Source organism: Oncorhynchus mykiss, chromosome 23 (assembly GCF_057628025.1).
Source record: "Oncorhynchus mykiss isolate SJ-2025 chromosome 23, ASM5762802v1, whole genome shotgun sequence".
NCBI classification, from domain to species: domain Eukaryota; kingdom Metazoa; phylum Chordata; class Actinopteri; order Salmoniformes; family Salmonidae; genus Oncorhynchus; species Oncorhynchus mykiss.
This window is the reverse complement of record NC_143044.1, coordinates 34881311-34902254: the sequence shown is the minus strand read 5'-3', so window position 1 is coordinate 34902254 and position 20944 is coordinate 34881311. Positions and strand designations below refer to the sequence as shown.

At 40.7% G+C, this 20944-nt stretch overlaps 1 protein-coding gene across 8 annotated transcripts in view; it reads left to right on the top strand.

Moving 5' to 3' along the window:
• LOC100301649 (calcium-activated potassium channel subunit alpha-1a) overlaps positions 1-20944 on the top strand; it is a 208215-nt gene that overhangs the window by 159933 nt on the left and 27338 nt on the right. For 5 of the 8 annotated variants that reach the window (XM_090217363.1, XM_090217362.1, XM_090217365.1 and 2 more), the window contains 2 exons: positions 10756-10788; positions 16332-16425. In XM_090217363.1, coding sequence (XP_090073489.1) covers positions 10756-10788; positions 16332-16425 — 127 coding nt within the window. The remainder of the gene's footprint in view (positions 1-10755; positions 10789-16331; positions 16426-20944) is intronic. The other 3 variants (XM_021581139.3, XM_021581136.3, XM_090217368.1) reach the window with 1 other exon arrangement.

Here is a 20944-nt window from a genome sequence, read left to right as displayed (position 1 = left end):
ACAAACTGTAAAATCAGAAGTCCTGTAATTTTATAGTAAGTTACCAGCTACGGAGTTGTGATGAAAATAGTGGGAACAACTTTTTCTGTATTTCTTCAGCTGACTTTATACAACGAACTGTATTCGGGAAGTGCGCAGAAATTCAAATTAAGATTATTTGGGAATTTGATTCACTTTTTGAATTGACCTTAACATTCGTTAACACACTTTGGACGCAACCATAACCAAAGAACGCAAACGAAAAAGTAGCAGTGCTTAGGGACACTTGACATTAAGGCCTAGATTCAATCAGATCAAGCATATTGGTGATCCCAAGCTGTATCACAACCGGCCGTGATTGGGAGTCCCATAGGACGGCGCACAATTGGCATCCAGGCATCATTGTAAGTAAGAATTTGTTCTTAACTGACTTGCCTAGTTAAATAAAGGTAAAATAAATATGGCGGTGTTGGAGTTTTAACTCATTAGAACTGTCAAATCGGTGAGTGGCTGCTCATGTGGTCATTGTCACAAAGCCACACCCATCCTAATCACGTTAGAATTTCATAATGAGAAAGTGTAGGCTATATAGAAATAATGAAACTCAAATCAAAATGAAAAATTAAAATTCTATCAGCCTAATTGAGCTGTAGATCACATAGCACAGTCCGGTGTTCCAACCTGCTCTGTGCAGCCAATTGTAATGTCCTCTTTAGGTATAAGGCCGGGAACTGCTTGGGGATTTGACAGCTCTAATGCAGTTCTACCTCTGACACTGCCAAAACAACCACTATGCAGGTGGCCATTAGTGCAGATCTTATAGAATAGCCCTGTGTGCATAAATGCTCTTGGCACTTGTCCTTGCAACCTTTTGGTCTGGAGTGCATTAATGTCTCTGGAGGGCCACCAGATGGTTACTTGTGAACATGAACATATCTCCACACACTATTAAATATGAAAGTATGTATGGTTACAGTACAATGTTGTTCCCTGGTGTACAAAAAGGGTACATGTGCAGAGAATCTAGTACAATGGTACATTTTTCTACCCAACATATTCAATATGGTACTGCATTAGTAACCATGTGGGAGGTGGGAATTTACCAATTGTGAAGTCGGAAATACCAGCTTCAGGTGCATTCTGGTGCTTTAAAGTCATTGGGAAGCTGCAATTGGCTAAATGGCCACATTTGACCACTCCCCCAGATATGCTAATGAGCCCCAACCAGTACTTTTCCACCACACAGTGATTGATGGGTAAAATATTACAAAATACAATTACAAACTTCCATGAAGATCAATGTTACAAAAATAATCTACGGAATACTTATGTTTTGAAATGTATTTTATTGAAATGCATGTAGTTTGTATTTTAAAATACAAAAATACATTCACAAGTAGATGGGCTGTACAGCAACAGCATTCTCAGTAACGGTTACAGAACCATTTTACTTGATATGATATGTTGTTGTTTATCTACCTTAGTTGAATGCACTGACTGTAAGTCACTCTGGATAGGAGTGTCTGCTAAATTACAAAATGTAATGTATGTGAAAATGAACTGCAAAGCACACTGGGTATTATTATTACTATTATTGGCCTTATTTTGGGGTAATCTCTAGATGGGACACAGTTTAACCTAATTATCCTAACCTGCTACGTTAATTCAATTAACCTGATATGTACATTTTCCAAAACCTGCTATGAAAAGTCAATTTCGACAAAAGCTGTATCCCTTCTCGACCAAACCTTGTTTTGTGGCGGAGCTCATTAGAATAATACTCAGCATCTTTTGCAATTGTACATGTTTACATACACAATTATATTTAGTTCATGTAGCAGATGGTCTTATTCCACCATAGTGCCATCAGAATTCTGATACCAATGCAGGGTGAAAGGTGGCCACAAAATGGTGAACCACTATAAAAAAAAAATGGTATAGAAAAGTGTTTTATATTTTCAAAATATGAATTACAGCACTCGAAAGTATGTTGTTACCTAATACATTGGAGTATACTTCAGCCCAGTGTAATAGAAAATACTCAGAAGTAATTGAAATACACACTTCAAATACATGTAACAGAAATACTGCACATCTCTGCCCCCACTTATATTTTAAAGTGTAATAATGATTGTACCTTATATCCAAAATATAAACTGTACCATGTGAGTTTATATGTGTACCTTTGACTTTTTGTACGCCAAGGAACAACACTGTACCTTAACCATAACCTTATTTTTTGAGTGTGTTAATATATGTAGGTCGTCATCGAAAATAAGAATTTGTTGTTAACTAACTTGCCTAGTTAAATAAAAAATAAATATGTTCCAAGTAATGAGTATGACCCTGCTGGCACTGCAGAAACATCGATGCACTCCTTACCAAGAGGTTGCAAGTTAAAATCCACAAATGTATACTGTAGTGTCCTTAAGCCCTGCATAGTTTTATGTTGATGTTACGCTGGTGTTGATAATTGTGTAATTATTTATTTGATTCTGGGCAGCATTTCCCAAATGTGTTCACAGTACAAAATTATACAAGATTATACAGTAATTGAAATCAGAATATAGCTGCATACTGTCATTTTATAGAAATAACACTTAAGTTGTTGTGCATGTTTACTTTATTTGTACTGCAACTTTAGGCAACATGCAGAAATGTATTATTGGCAATAAATATATAGCCAATCTCTGCAGTAGACTGTCCTTTAACATAACACCTTAATTTAGCTGTAAAATACACTAACTAGTTTTAGATTTACCATATTTTAGACAAAACCTATAGAAGACCATAACACAACATTCTGAGAACGTCCTAAAAACATAATTGGGGTCATCCCTGAAACAAACTGGGAACTAGACAAAAGCTGCAGGGGACCATGCCTTTTAAAGTATTCTAAATGGCATTTGACATATAGGCTTTCACATGTGCTCAAATGTTGTCACGTGTAATTAATGGTATCACATGTTGAAATGTTGCATCCCTGTGATGTATTTCTTTTCACATGATCATGTTTTCACGTGCTCAAATGTTGTCACGTGTAGTGTAATGGTATATATTGAAATTGAAATGTTGCATCCTCATGTTGTCACATTTATTTCACATGAAATCGTGTTTTCACATGTGCTCACGTGTAGTTTCATGTTCTCACATGTTGAAATTTTGCACCCCCATGTTGTCACTTTTATTTCACATTCATTTCATATGAGTTCTCACATGTTGTCATGTGTAATTTTATGTTGTCACATTACTTCACATTAAATCACAAGTGATCACAACGGATCACGCGATCACATGTTAAATTCATGTGTTTTTTCCGTAAGGGTTAAGGTTACTGTGCATTTTCCAGTAACTTAATGGCAGTTGGTCACCAGGTACTGTAGTTCATGTTTATTTTTCAATATTTTTCTGTCAGCCTGCTTCAAGTAGTTATTGTAAAATTCACAGGAAAATTCACTCTCACTGACCTGATGGTGTGACAGGAAGGTCTGTTTGCGGCCAGGTGAGGTCCCAAGTATGTTCACCACAAAGAATGCTTAGCAGATGTCAACTGATATTACGCTATCTTGTAATCAGAAAAGTCCAGGTAAAGTACAGTAAGTTACTGACAGCTGGTTGACAGTTACAGTGCCAGTCAAAAGTTTGGACACCTAGTCATTCAAGGGTTTTTCTTTATTTGTGCTATTGTCTACATTGCAGAATAATAGTGAAGACATCAACATTATGAAATAGCTCATATGGAATCATGTAGTAACCAAAAAAGTGTTAAACAAATCAAAATATATTTAATATATTGGATTCTTCAAAGTAGCCACCCTTACCCTGATGACAGCTTTGCACACTCTTGGCATATTTTTTTATTATTATTATTATTTTTATTTCACCTATATTTAACCAGGTAGGCTAGTTGAGAACAAGTTCTCATTTACAACTGCGACCTGGCCAAGATAAAGCAAAGCAGTGCAACACAAACAACAACACAGAGTTACACATGGAATAAACAAACATACAGTCAAATCAAATCAAATTTTATTTGTCACATACACATGGTTAGCAGATGTTAATGCGAGTGTAGCGAAATGCTTGTGCTTCTAGTTCCGACAATGCAGTAATAACAAGTAATCTAACTAACAATTCCAAAACGACTGTCTTGTACACAGTGTAAGGGGATAAAGAATATGTACATAAGGATATATGAATGAGTGATGGTACAGAGCAGCATAGGCAAGATACAGTAGATGGTATCGAGTACAGTATATACATATGAGATGAGTATGTAAACAAAGTGGCATAGTTAAAGTGGCTAGTGATACATGTATTACATAAGAATACAGTCGATGATATAGAGTACAGTATATACGTATGTGTAACGGATGTGAAACGGCTAGCTTAGTTAGCGTGGGCGCTAAATAGCGTTTCAATCAGTGACGTCACTTGCTCTGAGACCTTGAAGTAGTAGTTCCCCTTGCTCTGCAAGAGCCGCGGCTTTTGTGGCGCGATGGGTAACGATGCTTCGAGGGTGACTGTTGATGTGTGCAGAAGGTCCCTAGTTCGCGCCCGGGTATGGGCGAGGGGACGGTCTAAAGTTGTACTGTTACATTGATGCTGTTGACCCGGATTACTGGTTGCTGCGGAAAAGGAGGAAGGTCAAAAGGGGGGTGAGTGTAACGGATGTGAAACGGCTAGCTTAGTTAGCGTGGGCGCTAAATAGCGTTTCAATCAGTGACGTCACTTGCTCTGAGACCTTGAAGTAGTAGTTCCCCTTGCTCTGCAAGAGCCGCGGCTTTTGTGGCGCGATGGGTAACGATGCTTCGAGGGTGACTGTTGATGTGTGCAGAAGGTCCCTAGTTCGCGCCCGGGTATGGGCGAGGGGACGGTCTAAAGTTGTACTGTTACATATGCATATGAGATGAATAATGTAGGGTAAGTAACATTATATAAGGTAGCATTGTTTAAAGTGGCTAGTGATATATTTACATCATTTCCCATCAATTCCCATTATTAAAGTGGCTGGAGTTGAGTCAGTGTCAGTGTGTTGGCAGCAGCCACTCAATGTTAGTGGTGGCTGTTTAACAGTCTGATGGCCTTGAGATAGAAGCTGTTTTTCAGTCTCTCGGTCCCAGCTTTGATGCACCTGTACTGACCTCGCCTTCTGGATGAGGGGTGAACAGGCAGTGGCTCGGGTGGTTGATGTCCTTGATGATCTTTATGGCCTTCCTGTGACATCGGGTGGTGTAGCCAACGAGAGCATACAGGTCGCCGTGGTGGGTAGTATATGGGGCTTTGGTGACAAAACGGATGGCACTGTGATAGACTGCATCCAATTTGCTGAGTAGAGTGTTGGAGGCTATTTTGTAAATGACATCGCCGAAGTCAAGGATCGGTAGGACAGTCAGTTTTACGAGGGTATGTTTGGCAGCATGAGGATGCTTTGTTGTGAATTAGAAAGCCGATTCCAGATTTAATTTTGGATTTGGAGATGCTTAATGTGAGTCTGGAAGGAGAGTTTACAATCTAACCAAACACCTAGGTATTTGTAGATGTCAACATATTCTACGTCAGAACCGTCCAGAGTAGTGATGCTGGACGGGTGGGTAGGTGTGGGCAGCAATCGATTGAAGAGCATGCATTTAGTTTTGCCTGCATTTAAGAGCAGTTGGAGGCCACAGAAGGAGAGTTGTATGGCATTGAAGCTCGTCTGGAGGTTTGTTAACACAGTGTCCAAAGAAGGGACAGAAGTATACAGAATTGTGTCGTTTGCGTAGAGGTGGATCAGAGAATCACCAGCAGTAAGAGCGACATCATTGATGTATACAGAGAAAATAGTTGTTCCGAGGATTGAACCCTGTGTCACCCCCATAGAGGGGGAGGTCCGGACAACAGGCCCTCCGATTTGACACACTGAACTCAGAGAAGTAGTTGGTGAACCAGGCGAGGCAGTCAACCAGGAGAGGCAGTCATTCTCTCAACCAGCTTCATGAGGAATGCTTTTCCAACAGTCTTGATAGAGTTCCCACATATACTGAACAATTGTTGGCTGCTTTTCCTTCACTCTGAGGTCCAACTCATCCCAAACCATCTCAATTGGGTTGAGGTCTGGTGATTGTGGAGGCCAGGTCATCTGATGCAGCACTCCATCACTCTCCTTCTTGATCTAATAGCCCTTACACAGCCTGGAGGTGTGTTTTGGGTCATTGTCCTGTTGAAAAACAAATGGTAGTCTCACTAAGCACGAACCAGATTGGATGATGTATTTCTGCAGAATGCTGTGGTAGCCATGCTGGTTAAGTGTGCCTAGAATTCTAAATAAATCACAGATAGCGTCACCACAAAAGCCTCCCCACACAATCACACCTCCTCGTCCATGCTTCACGGTGGGAATCACACATGCAGAGATCATCCGTTCACCTACTCCGCGTCTCACAAAGACACAGCAGTTGGAATCAGAAATCAAAATTTGAACTCATCAGACCAAAGGACAGATTTCCACCGGTCTAATGTCCATTGCTATTGTTCCTTTATCCAAGCAAGTCTCTTCTTCTTATTGGTGTCTTTCAGTAGTGTTTTCTTTGCAGCAATTTGACCATGAAGCCCTGATTCACGAAGTCTCCTCTGAACTGTTGATGTTGAGATGTCTGTTACTTGAACTCTGAAGCATTTATTTAGGCTGCAATTTGAAGTGCAGTTAACTCTAATGAACTTGTCCTCTGCAGCAGAGGTAACTCTTTGTCTTCCTTTCCTGTGGCGGTCTTCATGAGAGCCAGTTTCATCATAGGGCTTGATGTTTTTTGTGACTGCACTTGAAGAAACTTTCACATTTCTTGAAATGTTCGCGGATTGATTGACCTTCATGTCTTAAAGTAATGATGGACTGTCATTTGTCTTTGGTTATTTGAGCTGTTCTTGCCATAATATGAACTTGGTATTTTACCGAATAGGGTTATCTTCTGTATACCACTACTACCTTATCACAACACAACTGATTGGCTCAAACGCATTAAGAAGGAAAGAAATTCCACCAATTAACTTTTAACAAGGCACACCTGCTAATTGAAATACATTCCAGGTGAAGCTGGTTGAGAGAATGCCAAGAGTGTGCAAAGCTGTCATCAAGGCAAATGGTGGCTGCTTTGAAGAATCTCAAATATAAAATATATTTTGATTTGCTTAACTATTTTTTTTGGTTACTACATGATTCCATGTGTTATTCCATAGTTTTGATGTCTTCACTATTATTCTACAATGTAGAAAATAGTAAAAATAAAGAAAACCCCCGGAATAAGTAAAAATTAGAGTAACTTTTTAACAGTGTATTGCTTCATGGCATAAAGGCATTCATGTTGGGGGGAAAGAACATGATGGTTCTTCACAACCATCACAGCAGTAAAGAACCCTTCCTGAAATGCAAAAAAAAAATGTTACGCTTATCACCCTCACACCTGACAAAGAACCCCTCAATAACCTTTTTTTAGAGTGTGATGTTTACATGATACATATTTGACTTCTGTAGAAAAAGAAGCAGTTCTACTGCAACTAACCACCAGATGTCCTCCAAACTCTATAAACTAGTAATTATTACAACACCCTACCATTTGAAATCTGAAAGTGCCATTTTTTTCTACCCAAAAGTCACTACACCTTCACTTTTTACAAATCCAACAAAGTGAACCCAATTCTTTCCCATTGAGGCCAAACCAGTACCCAGTCCCATCCTCTTACGTGTGTACTGTACTGTATGTGGCTAACATCTCATCCAGTGGCTACATCATGTGAACTTTTCTGAGGATCTATGTCAAGATGACAAAGATATACTGTAGCGTTATAGCTTTTGGCATAACATTGAGATTCCACAGTCCTGCTTTGCTTGGGTTGTCAAATGCTTACAGTTCATGTTCATCACAAAACCAGCAAACTGTTTTATTTAAACCTTTAGGCTGCATACTATATCATGTGATATACCTTTGGTGTAACTGTGATACTATAACTGTGTATAACTGTGATACACTACACAACGAATACAGTAGCCCATCCACTCACCTTTTATATGCAAGTATTGAGTACAGTGTATTTCACCTCAGGGCATCTATCATCCATGACCTTGAGTGTCATCATTGACCCTTTGATATTTACATCCACTAGTCTCAGAAGATAGCTACTGACTGAAGATCCTCATTTTATGTGCATAAGAACACAAGTTAGCATCAATGAATGTTTTCAAACTAAAGCCCACAGTAGGATTTAGCTACATTGGTCAGTTTTAGATTATAGAATAGTAGTACCAGTCAGCGATGTGGTAGTTCGAGTCTGACTCCCCAGCTACTCCCTTCCCAAGTATTCCCTAGCCCCATCCTCCTCCCTAGGTACAGAATAACCTTGTGTTGCCATTAACCTGCTGCCTTTCCTCTCCTCCTCTCATCCTGCCATCCAACCAACCAACCACCCTACCGTCCCATGACTGTAGCCAAGATGTCCGTCTACAAGAGAATGATGCTGGCATGTTGTTTTGATTGCGGCCATTCAGAGTGTGACTGCTCTTGCATGTCAGCCAATGTGCATCATGATAGTAACACGAAGGACACCCTTCAGCAACGTGGCTTCCCTCTCTCTCCTGTCTCTCTTAATGATTGCTCAACCACTTTAAGTGCCTGTAAGTTGTCAACGTGACACAGCATGTGTTATCCATGTTCGTGATGTTCACTGTATGTATGTTCATGTGGTACAAAGTCTGGCTCGTTTGTTTTCTGTATGGTTTAAAAGGAATCGATAGTTTAAATATGGCACTTTTGTTAGCTACTGGCGTAATTGTTGATGTTGTTGGATATTCGTGTTATGATTTTAGGTATTGTGTAGTGTCTTTGTCCTGCTACTAGTGAAGATGGTAGTTGTCTTCTAGAGCATGCTATGTTAGTCTAGCGTGTGTTGTGCTGATGTTTCTTCATAGTTTGTGTTTTGGTTTTACTTTAGCGTCAGATCATTTACGGCTTTATTGTTGTTGTTTTAAAAATGTGTAATTTATATGGATTCTTTCAAGATGGGTATGAAATGATGTATCGTTATTTTATTGAATTATGAAATGTTTTTAGTTGGTTACAGTACATCTCTTACATTTGAATAAGCTGAGTTTATTGACAAAATGTTAAATAATATTTAGATATTTTGGATGGACATAACCAATTCTCCTTGCCTTTCTTATTTGGACATTGTTGAAGGGTTTCATAATGCTGTGGCCTATGTGGTACATTTACTAGTGACCTGGATCACTCATCACTGAGATGCTTTAAGAGCCGGGGCTGTAAGACACACAACCCACCCTGCCAAGAAACAAGCCCCTACAGACAGGGACACTGACATGGAGCCAAGGGAGCTTTGTCTCTGGTAACTTAGGCCCCTACAGACAGAGATACAGACATGGAGCCAAGGGAGCTTTGTTCCTGATAACTCAGGCATTTTATATCTCTCTGAGGTGTCGGCGCATGACATCATCACTCGACACTAGTGCATGTTGTTGTTTGTGTCGGGGGAAAATAAGTCCTGAGAAGAGCAGAATATGCAATGTGTTACATGTTACTTTGATATATTAAGTCAGTCCAAATTTATCTAAGCAAACGTCTTTTAATCAAAAGCAGATCTGCAGCACATAGTTACATCTCTGGGGCTATCCTCTCCCCTCCAGCTGCATCATGTCTTCCAGGGCTGTTGTGGATGTGACCAGTTAGTTGACTAGCTGTAGTCTGGCTGCATGGATAAGATAGCAGAGAATACTCCAGAGTCGCTGTCTACACGGTGTGCGGCATGCTGAGGGCAGGGACTTACGCGGGCTGACATGGAAATTATGTTTGCATTTTCTTTTTTTTTTTGAGTGCTACCGGTTGTCATGAAACTCAGGGTGACAGTTCCTAACCACTAGGCAACCCAGAGCACCCTTGCTCCCCCTCTCTCCTCCTTTCTCTCTCCTTTCCTCTCCCTCACTTCCTTTCTCCCCATCTCTCTCTCTCCTCCCCCAGGGCCCCCTCTCTCTCTCCCTTCCTCTCCCTCTCTTCTCTCCCTCTTTCCCCATTTCTCGGTCCCTCTCGTCCCCCCCCTCGCTGGGGGACAGATGCTAGTCTCTTAGTCCTGTGCCGGCCGATCGCAGGCGACAGATGCCAGAACCAGCATGCTCCCTGGTTGAACATGTCCTGTCACAGTCCTGCCTTTAGCCCAAAGCCTGACCTTTATATTGTACTATACAGGAATGGGGATTCAATGCGTAAGGTACTTATGAACATGTACTTTCTCTGGGTCCAAAAGCCGAATCACTGACTCACAGAAAGTAACTTCCATGCATCCAGATGTTCCCAGGCAATCCTGTGGAACCGGGGATATCCCTACCGGGGAGTAGGGAAAACCTTTCCTTTGTAAATGTAGACCATTCTGCTATAGGCCTCTGTCATCAATGTATGCTGTACTGTATATGCAGTAACTACATTTACGTTGCGCTGTAACAATACGGTTTATCATTTTAAGTTAACCATTCATCATTTCAGCTTGCTGACGGCATCACCGCAAATCATTGAAACATTCTTATTTTTCTTCATATTTTTTTTCTATTTTCCATTGCTTTGTCTATATGGTCTTCAAGGCACACCACAGTTCAGTGGTGTCTTAAAGAGATTCAACCCAACAGCGGCTTTCTAACCAACATTGTATCCTTCAGTTTTAACCTGTATTATTATCCTATATAATTTGCTCTCATTGCAACAACCCTGTAACCTCTCATTGTATCTGCATTTTTCTCAGCAAAAAATAACTATAACGGATATATCAAATCAAGTAAGTTTTGATTTCAATTTATGTTTTTATTTGTTTCTTAAGTCATTAATCCCAGTCCCCTGCCCATTCCCTGCCGCCATCCTTCTGACTGTGTCTACCTCATATTTTCCTGTTTGCTCGTCAGTAGGGTTGGGGTCAATTCCATTTCAATTAATTTCATTAATTCAGGAAGTACACTTAAATTACAATTCCAGTTTTCCTCCATTGTTATTTTTCTAATGGGAGAACAATTGGAATTGGAATTCTTCTTCTTTTTTTTTTCTTTTTTATTTACTTCCTGGATTGACTGCATTAAATAAAAATAAAAATGTGTTCTTAACTACTTGCTTAGTCAAATAAAGGTAAAAAAAAAGAAAATAAAATATATATCTTTTTTTTTTACCTCAACCCTGCTTGTCAGCCACTCCTGTGTTTCACTGCTCAATAATCCCACATCCTCAACCACTGACGTTAATAAAGCGACTATGTAGTATGTCCTTCTGGACTGGGTTGTGTATCTTTGGGAGGGGGGCTTGTGTCTGTCTGATGTTGCCCTGTGATAAAAACATTGCTGTACAGTAAGCCTAACATGGTACATGAGGCAAATTAACTTTGACATTTTATTGTATCACTTTATTTATTGATTTAAAAATATTTATTTGTGGAAAGTACAGACCGATACCTGTTTTTCAGTTTTATATTCCAATACTATATGTTTCATGAAGTATTAGTTGTAATTTGAGCAGTAGATGGTGCTACGGCTCTAAGGTATCTCTGGAGTTCACTGGACTGTAGAGTATAGCACTCTAGTTCTCAGATAACACTTATGTCTGGAGAATTTCAAGAGCGCTTGGAAATAGCTATTGGATCAATTGTTTTCATTGGGGGGGGGGGGGGGGGGGAGTTGACAATGAGAACACATAATCTTCTACATTATTTAGGAGGGGTATAGTGCAGTGAGAAAATATTACTATAGTCCATCTACAGAGTTGAGGGCCCTAGACAATGAATTATACATACACTAGATGACTGATAGGGGGTGCTGTGTTGAAACCACTGTGCCTCCATCTTTCCAGTCCCCCACCATTGTTAAACATTTTTAGGAAGCTATAGAAATGTTATTTTGGAAGCTATAGCTATAGCTTCCTAAAAATGTTTAACAGTGGTGGGGGACTGGAAAGATGGAGGCACAGTGGTTTCAACACAGCACCCCCTATCAGTCATCTAGTGTATGTATAATTCATTGTCTAGGGCCCTCAACTCTGTAGATGGTCTATAGTAATATTTTCTCACTGCACTATACCCCTCCTAAATAATGTAGAAGATTATGTGTTCTCATTGTCAATGACTATATTCATCTTTGCCAAGTGAATTCTATTACAGACAGCTTAATGCGTACTTTCAATTATGTTTTGTGAGCTAATTTATTTTATTTTATCCTTTTCCTTAAAGTATAATTTTGAGGTTACTAATATTACTGTCCCCACTACAACAACACAAATATTTAAATACATGTACATCCTTGAAACATTTAATTAAAATACTGTAGAATTACATTAATGTCCTATGGAGGACTGCTCCTACTGGGTAGTGCCAATACCGACTGGTGTCTTCAAAGGCTCTAAATGGCCAATACATGGAATCAGCAATCCAGGGCAAATATTTTACAGTGCATTCGGAAAGTATTCTGACCCCTTGACTTTTTCCACATTTTGTTACGTTACATCCTTATCCTGAAATGTATTAAACATCCTCACCAATCTAAACACAATACCCCATAATTACAAAGCAAAAACAGGTTTTTAGAAGTGTTTGCAAATTTATTACAAATAAAAAACAGATACCATACTTACATAAGTATTCAGCCTTTCAGAATGCACTGAACATCATTGGTCCTAGATAGCCAGCCCATCTGCCACAATGTGTTGTCCCTGCTGTAAAGCTGTGTGGGTTTGACGTGGGACAGATGAATGCAGGAGGTTTGGGGCTGGGACGGTAATGTATTAGACAGCTGACCAGTTAAATAATCATCTCTACACCCTGGCTTCACTGGCTTCTGTTCCCAGCTAGCTTTGGGCGAGGTGGAAATATCTTCCTCCTGATGGTATTGTTAGATTTGAGTCATATTTAGAATTTTTGTCTATTTTAAACACTAGGAAATTAGATAAGTAAATAAACAAATAAACAGCTTTGATTAGGGATTAAAATAGTTGATTTATTAGATTTATTGTGATAAACTACGTTTAGTTCTTCCTCATTCAGCATTATGCTATTTTTCCTTTTTAGACACTGATTGTAAATGTCCGTTGTCATGCCGTTGTTCTTATCGTACAACAATCCAAGTAACACCTGAAAGCCCTGCTTAATTAATTCATGTTTATTATGAATATCAAAGTAAATGTCATATCTAACATTTCATTTTAAGAGTCTACTGGTTAAGTGGTGTTTAATAACAATGAGATCCTTAATTATTTAACTGTTAGTATTCTTGTGCCATATCCCGTACTTAAAATAATAATGAATGACACGACTGTGAACAACAACAAAAAAATCCACTGATATCCAACCCATTATTAAAGAAATTTAAAATCAACCCCATAGTTACTCATTTGAGGACAAACTACATTTCATAAACTGTGATTATTGTTATTTGCTAATTTTCATTATTTTCTATTTGGCAGTTAAAGACAACACCCTTATCAAAAGGTCAACCTATCAGAACAAATCTATTAAATTGAACCACAACTCCACGGCCAACGCGACCCACCATAAAGTAGCAACGCCCCACAGTGGAGTAGTACTGCCTGGCTCTGGGTCCGGCTCTGGGTCAGTTCCTCTAGTCAACAACCGTAAAGGAAGCCTGCAGCCTTCCAGGGGGCCCTCAGTGCTGAGGCGTAGCCTCCTGGGTTCCAGAGAGCTGGTCGAGGTGGCGAGGGGACCAGGTGGTCCAGGGGGGCTGGCAGCAGAGGAGGCCAGCAGGCTCCTGAGGGCACGCAGCCTGCCAGTGAAATACAGATACCAGCCCAGTCACTCTAGTAATGCCACCCTGCTCAATATGAGACACTGTACATGTAAGAAGCCCTCTCACATAGAACCACAGCATGGTGTGGCTAGCTAGGCAACAGTAACTAGGCCCCTGCTCACCACTACTAGATAACAACACACAGGTGCATGTGTTTGAGACCGAGGCTGGGGTTGAATGAAGAGATTGCAAGCCCCCTCGTGTTGCCCTTCCTTGCGGCACGGTGTGGCTAGGCTAGCTAGGCCCGGCTCAACAATACTAGCTAGCATCATAACGCATGTGTTTGTGAGTGAGGCTGTTGCTAGGCTCTAGTGGAGGGGTTGCAAGCCCCCTTTGCGTTTCGCCTCTGTGCGGCACGGTGTGGCTAGGCTAGCTAGGCCCTGCACAACAGCTAACGTCACAACACATGTGTTTGTGACTGAAGCTAAGGCTGCTGTACTGCTGGGGTGGAGTGGAGTGGTTGCATGTGTAGCATTCCTTACTAATGACCCAGTGTGTGCAGCTGTCAGCTGGGAGCTATTAAATATTGAACCAACTGACTGAGGAAGATGTGAACAAACGACCAGCCATCTCCAGCAGTGTGTATGTGTGTCTGTGTGTGGGTGAACAACATCCCACTCTGCTGAAAGCCCCTTACTTACAGTGCTTCGTCCCTGTTTCCATTATGCTGTCGTAGGTAGACATGCCAGCAGCGTTGCAATTGAACGTGTAGCCCAACTTCAAAGGACCATGATATTTGAGATGTTATTCATTTGAATGTAGGAGTTACATTCTAGATTCCTTTGTAAAGGAAGGTCAGGTTGAAACACGTTGTGTCATGTTGACAGTCTGAAACACCATTTAAAACCACTTAGCTGCTTCTCCTGGTTTTGTCTGTGTGTGTCCCAAACGACACCCTATTCCCTAGTGCACTACTATGGGCCCTGGTCAAAAGTAGTGCACTATATAGGGAATAAGGTGCCATTTGGGATATTATCCTGGTTTTGTATATCTAACTCGTTATAACTCAACATGGCTGCTAACATGGCTAGTTGTGTGTTAAAGATAAGTGAATAGAAACACTAACATGCAATGAGAGGATTTTAGTAACAGTCTTAGTTAGAAGCTTGCTGTTTTTCTTCAATTTTATTTTCACTCAACAGCTGTTTTTTCTTTCTTTTTTTGTGTATAAATGTGATATCAGCTAAATTAATTTCTACTCGAGGGTGAAACTTGTAATTTATTTTTCCGCAAAGAGAAGAGCCTGGGTCAGTGCATGTAGTTTCACGTAGTGTTAAAAGACAATGTCCAAGGGGAAGCTGAGCTGTGGATAAATCATACTGGCACTCAGACAAACCTAATTACACGAGCCAAGGGCATCGCAGTCAATGTCGTCAGGCCCCGAGACAAGAGGAAACTAAAGACCAGCCACCTCAGATGCATTCAGACATTGGAACAAAGGGGCCATATTTCCGATGTCATCTCCGTGATATTTATGCGTTATTATCTTAATTAGATGAACGAACATTGTGAGTGATTTTCATAGCCGGCAGTAGAAGCATCTTAAGTGTTTCTAATATAATGAGTAGTCGCTAATAGGACATGGCCATATGGAATTTTAAATAATATTTGCCTATACTGGGTTAATGCATGTGTTACAGTCAGTCACACCCTCTTAGTGATACTAGGGGCTTGATTCAATCCGTATTGCAGAAGTTCAGCACTATAACACGATTGATTTCCGATTAAGCGGACATATGCAATGTTTACTGTGAATGCAGTCTCCGCTAACTCGGGAACATTGCCTTTAAATTTCTATTACGCTATGGATTGAATCGAGCCCTAGCTAATTCTATGGGTTGATTCCATACTGCATTTTTAAACTACAATGATTCAGAAATGGTTTGCTTTATGAGGATAATTACAATTTGTATATTTCTAAAGAATGTGAACAAGAAATACATGTAGAAACGTTTGACAAGGAAAAGAGAAGGTATCATTTGTAATTGCCCTTCTAGTGTGGGCTTGGTTTTTATGGGGATTCTTGTACAGTACTGTATTGTACCATTTTTGTCATATAATATTCTATGCACAGTATGAAAGCTACAGTAAGAGCTCAAATGAGCACTTATCAACGTTTTACAGTAAGTCTGTTTTACAGAAATTACATTTTACAGTAAGTCAGTTTTACAGTAAGTCAGTGATACATTATTTCAGCAGCATGATGGGGATGGCACTACAGCATGTTGGATCATTATGTTCACACACACGGACAATGTGCACCTGCATTTTGGACTGATGTCAAACATGTCAGGTTGTACTTGCATACCATGTGCCCTCCTGTCTTTTCCTTACCCCACCTCACCCTTTCCTCACTCCTTTCTCACCTCCTGGTCTCCCATTTGTTATTCTAACCTCTCTCTTTGGGATCTTCTCTGACTTTTGAACTGATTGTGTTGTCTTGGTGTTGTTACTTACAGTACATACAGTACATGTAGGATTTACTATAAGTGTTTTTACTCAGCCATTCCTTTGTTCCTCACACTCTTGTCTGTGCTTGCAGTCGAAGAGGAGCAGTATTCGACACTGTCGCCTAAAAAGAAACAACGTAATGGAGACACAAGGAACTCACCCAACGGTTCACCAAAAATGATGAGGTAGGACAACAGCTTCAAGAGAGCACTATATATCAGTAATATTATTTTCCATTTCTTTAACCTAACAACTGTGATGATAAGTGTTGCATGGAATTAGACATAGAAAAAGAAGGGACAGAACTCTAACGCCGAAGCATTTTTACTCTGTCAGTTCATCAGCGGTAAATGACACATAGAGCTTCAATAGTTATTTAATGAGAGGGACAGACGGACCGACCATGATAATCTGTTTGAGAAATACTCTCGTTTTAAGGCCTCAACTGTCACCCTCCTAGTCCCATCCACATGTACTGGAGTCTTTAAACAGCAGTGACACTAATGACATCACCAACCAATCAGAGAGGCTCCTGTGGTTCTATCGCCTGGGGCTACTCCTCTATTGTAGCGATCCCTTTGAGTTCTATTTTTGGTTCATAAGGCCACGAGTGATGTGCACCATCACCATCCAAACTGAAAATCAAATGCTACCTTGCTTTTATCTTGTCCCATGGAATTAAATGAGTGTTTATTGATTTTGACGGGTGATAGGGACTGTTATTCAACACATGAGCACATGAACACATATTCCCATTAGAGGGAATAGAAGAATCCTTATCATTAAAGAGGAAAGGTAATAGATGGACCAGGTCAGAGAGAAGTCACACAGCAGTGTATGGAACAACTCCAAACCTCTCTGTATAAAACATGATGTAATTCTACTTTATATTACTACTCTATATACTTGTGTAAAAGTAAGTTGAATTGAAGGTACTTCCGAGCAAGTTAAAATAGTACTACACTTTACAGTTACCCACAAACATTTGTTCACCCTCTTACATGAGGAAATGACCTTTGTGCAGAAAACTAAGGAGTGTCCCTGTTTGTCACATCATTTACACATGCTTTTTTTGATCTGTTTGACTGGACATTTTTCTTAGCAGGCATTTGCCCTCTTTTGATTTGCTTCAAAGTGGTGTCAGAGCTTTACAGTGCCACTTTAGGAGGTTTCCCTGGCTCCTGGGAAGGTAGTTGAAGACCTGGTGATCTGTAATGTTACTCAGACTAAGGCCTTTTCATGTTATAGCCCTTAGCTAAATGGACGCTAACGCACCAGACTCACATCAAAGTGTGTAATGTACAGTGTTTATTTTGTATACAGCAGCACTGTGTGTCTAAGCCAATTTCCCCCTTCGGGGACGTTGACGTTTATCCTATCGTATCCTCCTCCTCTGTTGGTCATGTTACTACTGCTGGATATACAGGTAGATCTGATCTTTCATATATGAACTACTTAAGAGCTACATGGTGCATCGCCTGGCTGTATGCGCTGTGGAGAGGAGGGGATTGTTTGGGTTAGCCTCAGGGATACTTTATTTCTACAAGCGGAGAAAAAAACCCATCTGGTTATGTATACTATATCAAATGTGTTTTCTACAGGACCTGGGGGCCCCACGGCCTCTGTAAATAAGTAATGATCAACAGATTGGCTGTGGGTTTTTGAAAAGCATGCCTTTGTCAGTTTGTATGATGGGGGGAGCATTTTCAAAGCCATCGCCTGCTTTCATTGCCTGCTGGAGTGGAGCGGGACAGAGTGTTCACCCACAGCTAGGAGCTGCTGTAGCTACATTACTCTTACTAAAGGGAATGCTGGAAGAGGAAATTTGACACAAATAAAATGCCCAGCTTCTAGCAGAGTTTCTTCTCAGTTGAGCTGTCAACTCCTATGCTCTAGAATTCATTGATTTTATATGCTACTGATGTATTATCTTTCATGTTGAATGTGAATCTAAATTAATCCATCACTGTGATAGGCTTACAAGCTAGGCAGAAGAAATATTACTAATTAGAATGTAAAAATAAAACCACCCCAAACTTTTCTTGGTTCACGGGTGGATCTGAAACCTATGGCATTCATAAAGATTTTGACTCTGCTAAATCTACACAGTGTAAATAATTTAACCCATAGCCTACAGTATGTGTTGATGAAAGCAATCAGCTGTGGAGATACTAGGAGATATAGGATGCATCTCAAATGGAACCCTATTTTCTAAGTACAAAGTACCCTTCATTTTGGTCAAAAGTAACACACTATGTAGGGAATATGGTGCCATTTGGGACGCAGTCATGGTGATATAGTCATCTCCTGATGATGGCAGAGAGAGAATGTGACATGTCACTGAGGTAACAAGTCACACCTCACCTCCTCTTCCACTATCCTCCTTGACGATTTCCTCCTCGCTGAAATTAACACCATTTCCATACCTCTTGATGGGCCATGAGACACATCTAATTGTGGAAAGTCACAAAGCATTTGCTTATACCCGTCTGCACCGTGACACCCATGTCATGTTGGGTACATCGCGGCTGAGGTGAGTGGCGGTGTAGGCTAGTGACAGGCAGCCAGGACGTCATGGTTGGCAGTGTTTGCTTCCCAAATGGCACCTTATTCCCTACATAGTGCACTACTAATGATCAGAGCCTCATGGGCCCTGGTCAAAAGTAACGCACTATATATAGGGAATAGAGTTCCATTTGGAACGCACACAGTGTGCCTGTGAGACTGTGAGAGATAGCTATCTTGGCAGACAGTCTCTGCCTCAATCACCAGTCATGGCGGGGGAGTGGAGATTGAAGTGACAGGCCTCCACTGAGTGAGTGGTGAAACATGCAGCTCGTAATTAAATATTTAGCTGGGTGTAAAAGCACTAAATGCTTACACTCTTATTAGCACCTGTTCTGGTCTTCCTTTCAACTTCCTACAGATTATTAAAAACACAACATGCAAGTCAGGTCGTCATTGTAAATAAGAATTTGTTCTTAATTGACCTGCCTGGTAAAATAAAAAAATGTATAAGGTAAATTGATAATGTTAGATCAGCCCAGCCAAAATGTACATATGAAGGAGCTAATGGTTTATACTTTGAACAAGAGGTATATCCACATGTAGGCAACTACTGAGAATAAATTATAAAACAAATTGAGATAACCAATTGCTAATAGAAGTGGTTGTTTCTGATGATCAGCCATTGTGAGAACTTGGCATATTTCATAAATGTTATTCTCTTAAAATGATCTGTTCAACATACACTACATGACCAAAAGTATGTGGACACCTGATCGTCGAACATCTCATTCCAAAATTCTTGACATTAATATTGACATTAATATGGAGTTGGTCCTCACTGTACTGACACCTCTTACACTGAGATGCAGTGCCTTAGACCGCTGCGCCACTCTGATTCTTCAAAGTAGCCACCCTTTGCCTTGATGATAGCTTTGCACACTCTTGGCATTCTCTCAACTACCTTCACCTGGAATGCTTTTCAGTCTTGAAGGAGTTCCCACATATGCTGAGCACTTGTTGGCTGCTTTTCCTTCATCCTGCAGTCCAACTCATCCCAAACCATCTCAATTGGTCTGAGGTCGGATGCAGCACTCCATCACTATCCTTCTTGGTCAAATAGCCCTTACACAGCCTGGAGGTGTGTTGGGTCATTGTCATGTTGAAAAACAAATGATAATCCCACTAAACGCAAACCAGATGGGATGGCGTATCACTGCAGAATCCTTTGGTAGCCATGCTGGTTAAGTGTGCCTTGAATTATAAATACACGGCGGTTGGAACCAAAAATCCAAAATTTTGACAGATTTCCACCGGTCTAATGTCCATTGCTCGTGTTTCTTGGCCCAAGCAGGTCTCTTCTTATTATTGGTGTCCTTTATGAGTTGTTTCTTCTTTGCAATTCGACCAGGAAGGCCTGATTCACGCAGTCTCCTCTGAACAGTTGTTGTTGAGATGTGTCTGTTACTTGAGCTCTGTGAAGCATTCATTTGGGCTTCAATTTCTGAGGCTGTTAACTCTTTATATATTTCTTTTTTTACCTCTTTCTCTCCCCAATTTCTTGGTATCCAATTGGTAGTTACAGTCTTGTCCCATCACTGAAAGTCCTGTACGGACTCAGGTGAGGCGAATGTCGAGAGCTGTGTTTCCTCCGAAACACAACCCAGCCAAGACGCACTGCTTCTTGACACAATGCCCGCTTAACCCGGAAGCCAGCCGCGCCACCGTGTTGAAGGGAACACCATTCACCTGGTGACCGTGTTAGCGCGCACTGCACCCGGCCCACCACAGGAGTCGCTAGTGCGCGAATGGACAAAATTGGGTCTCCCGGTCGTGGCCGGCTTCGACAGAGCCTGCCTGGACTGGAACCAGGATCTCTAGTGGCCTTAGACCACTGCACCACTCGGGAGGCCCTAGGCTGATAACTCTAATGAACTTATTCTCTGCAGCAGAGGTATCTCTGGGTCTTCCTTTCCTGTGGCAGTCCTCATGAGATCCAGTTTCATCATAGCACTTGATGGTTTTTGTGACTGCACTTGAAGTTCTTGAAATTTTCCGGATTAACTGACCTTCATGTCTTAAAGTAATGATGGACTGTCATTTGTCTTTGTTTATTTGAGCTGTTCTTGCCATAATATGGACCAAATAGAGCTAACTTCTGTATACCACCCCTACCTTGTCACAACACAACTGATTGGC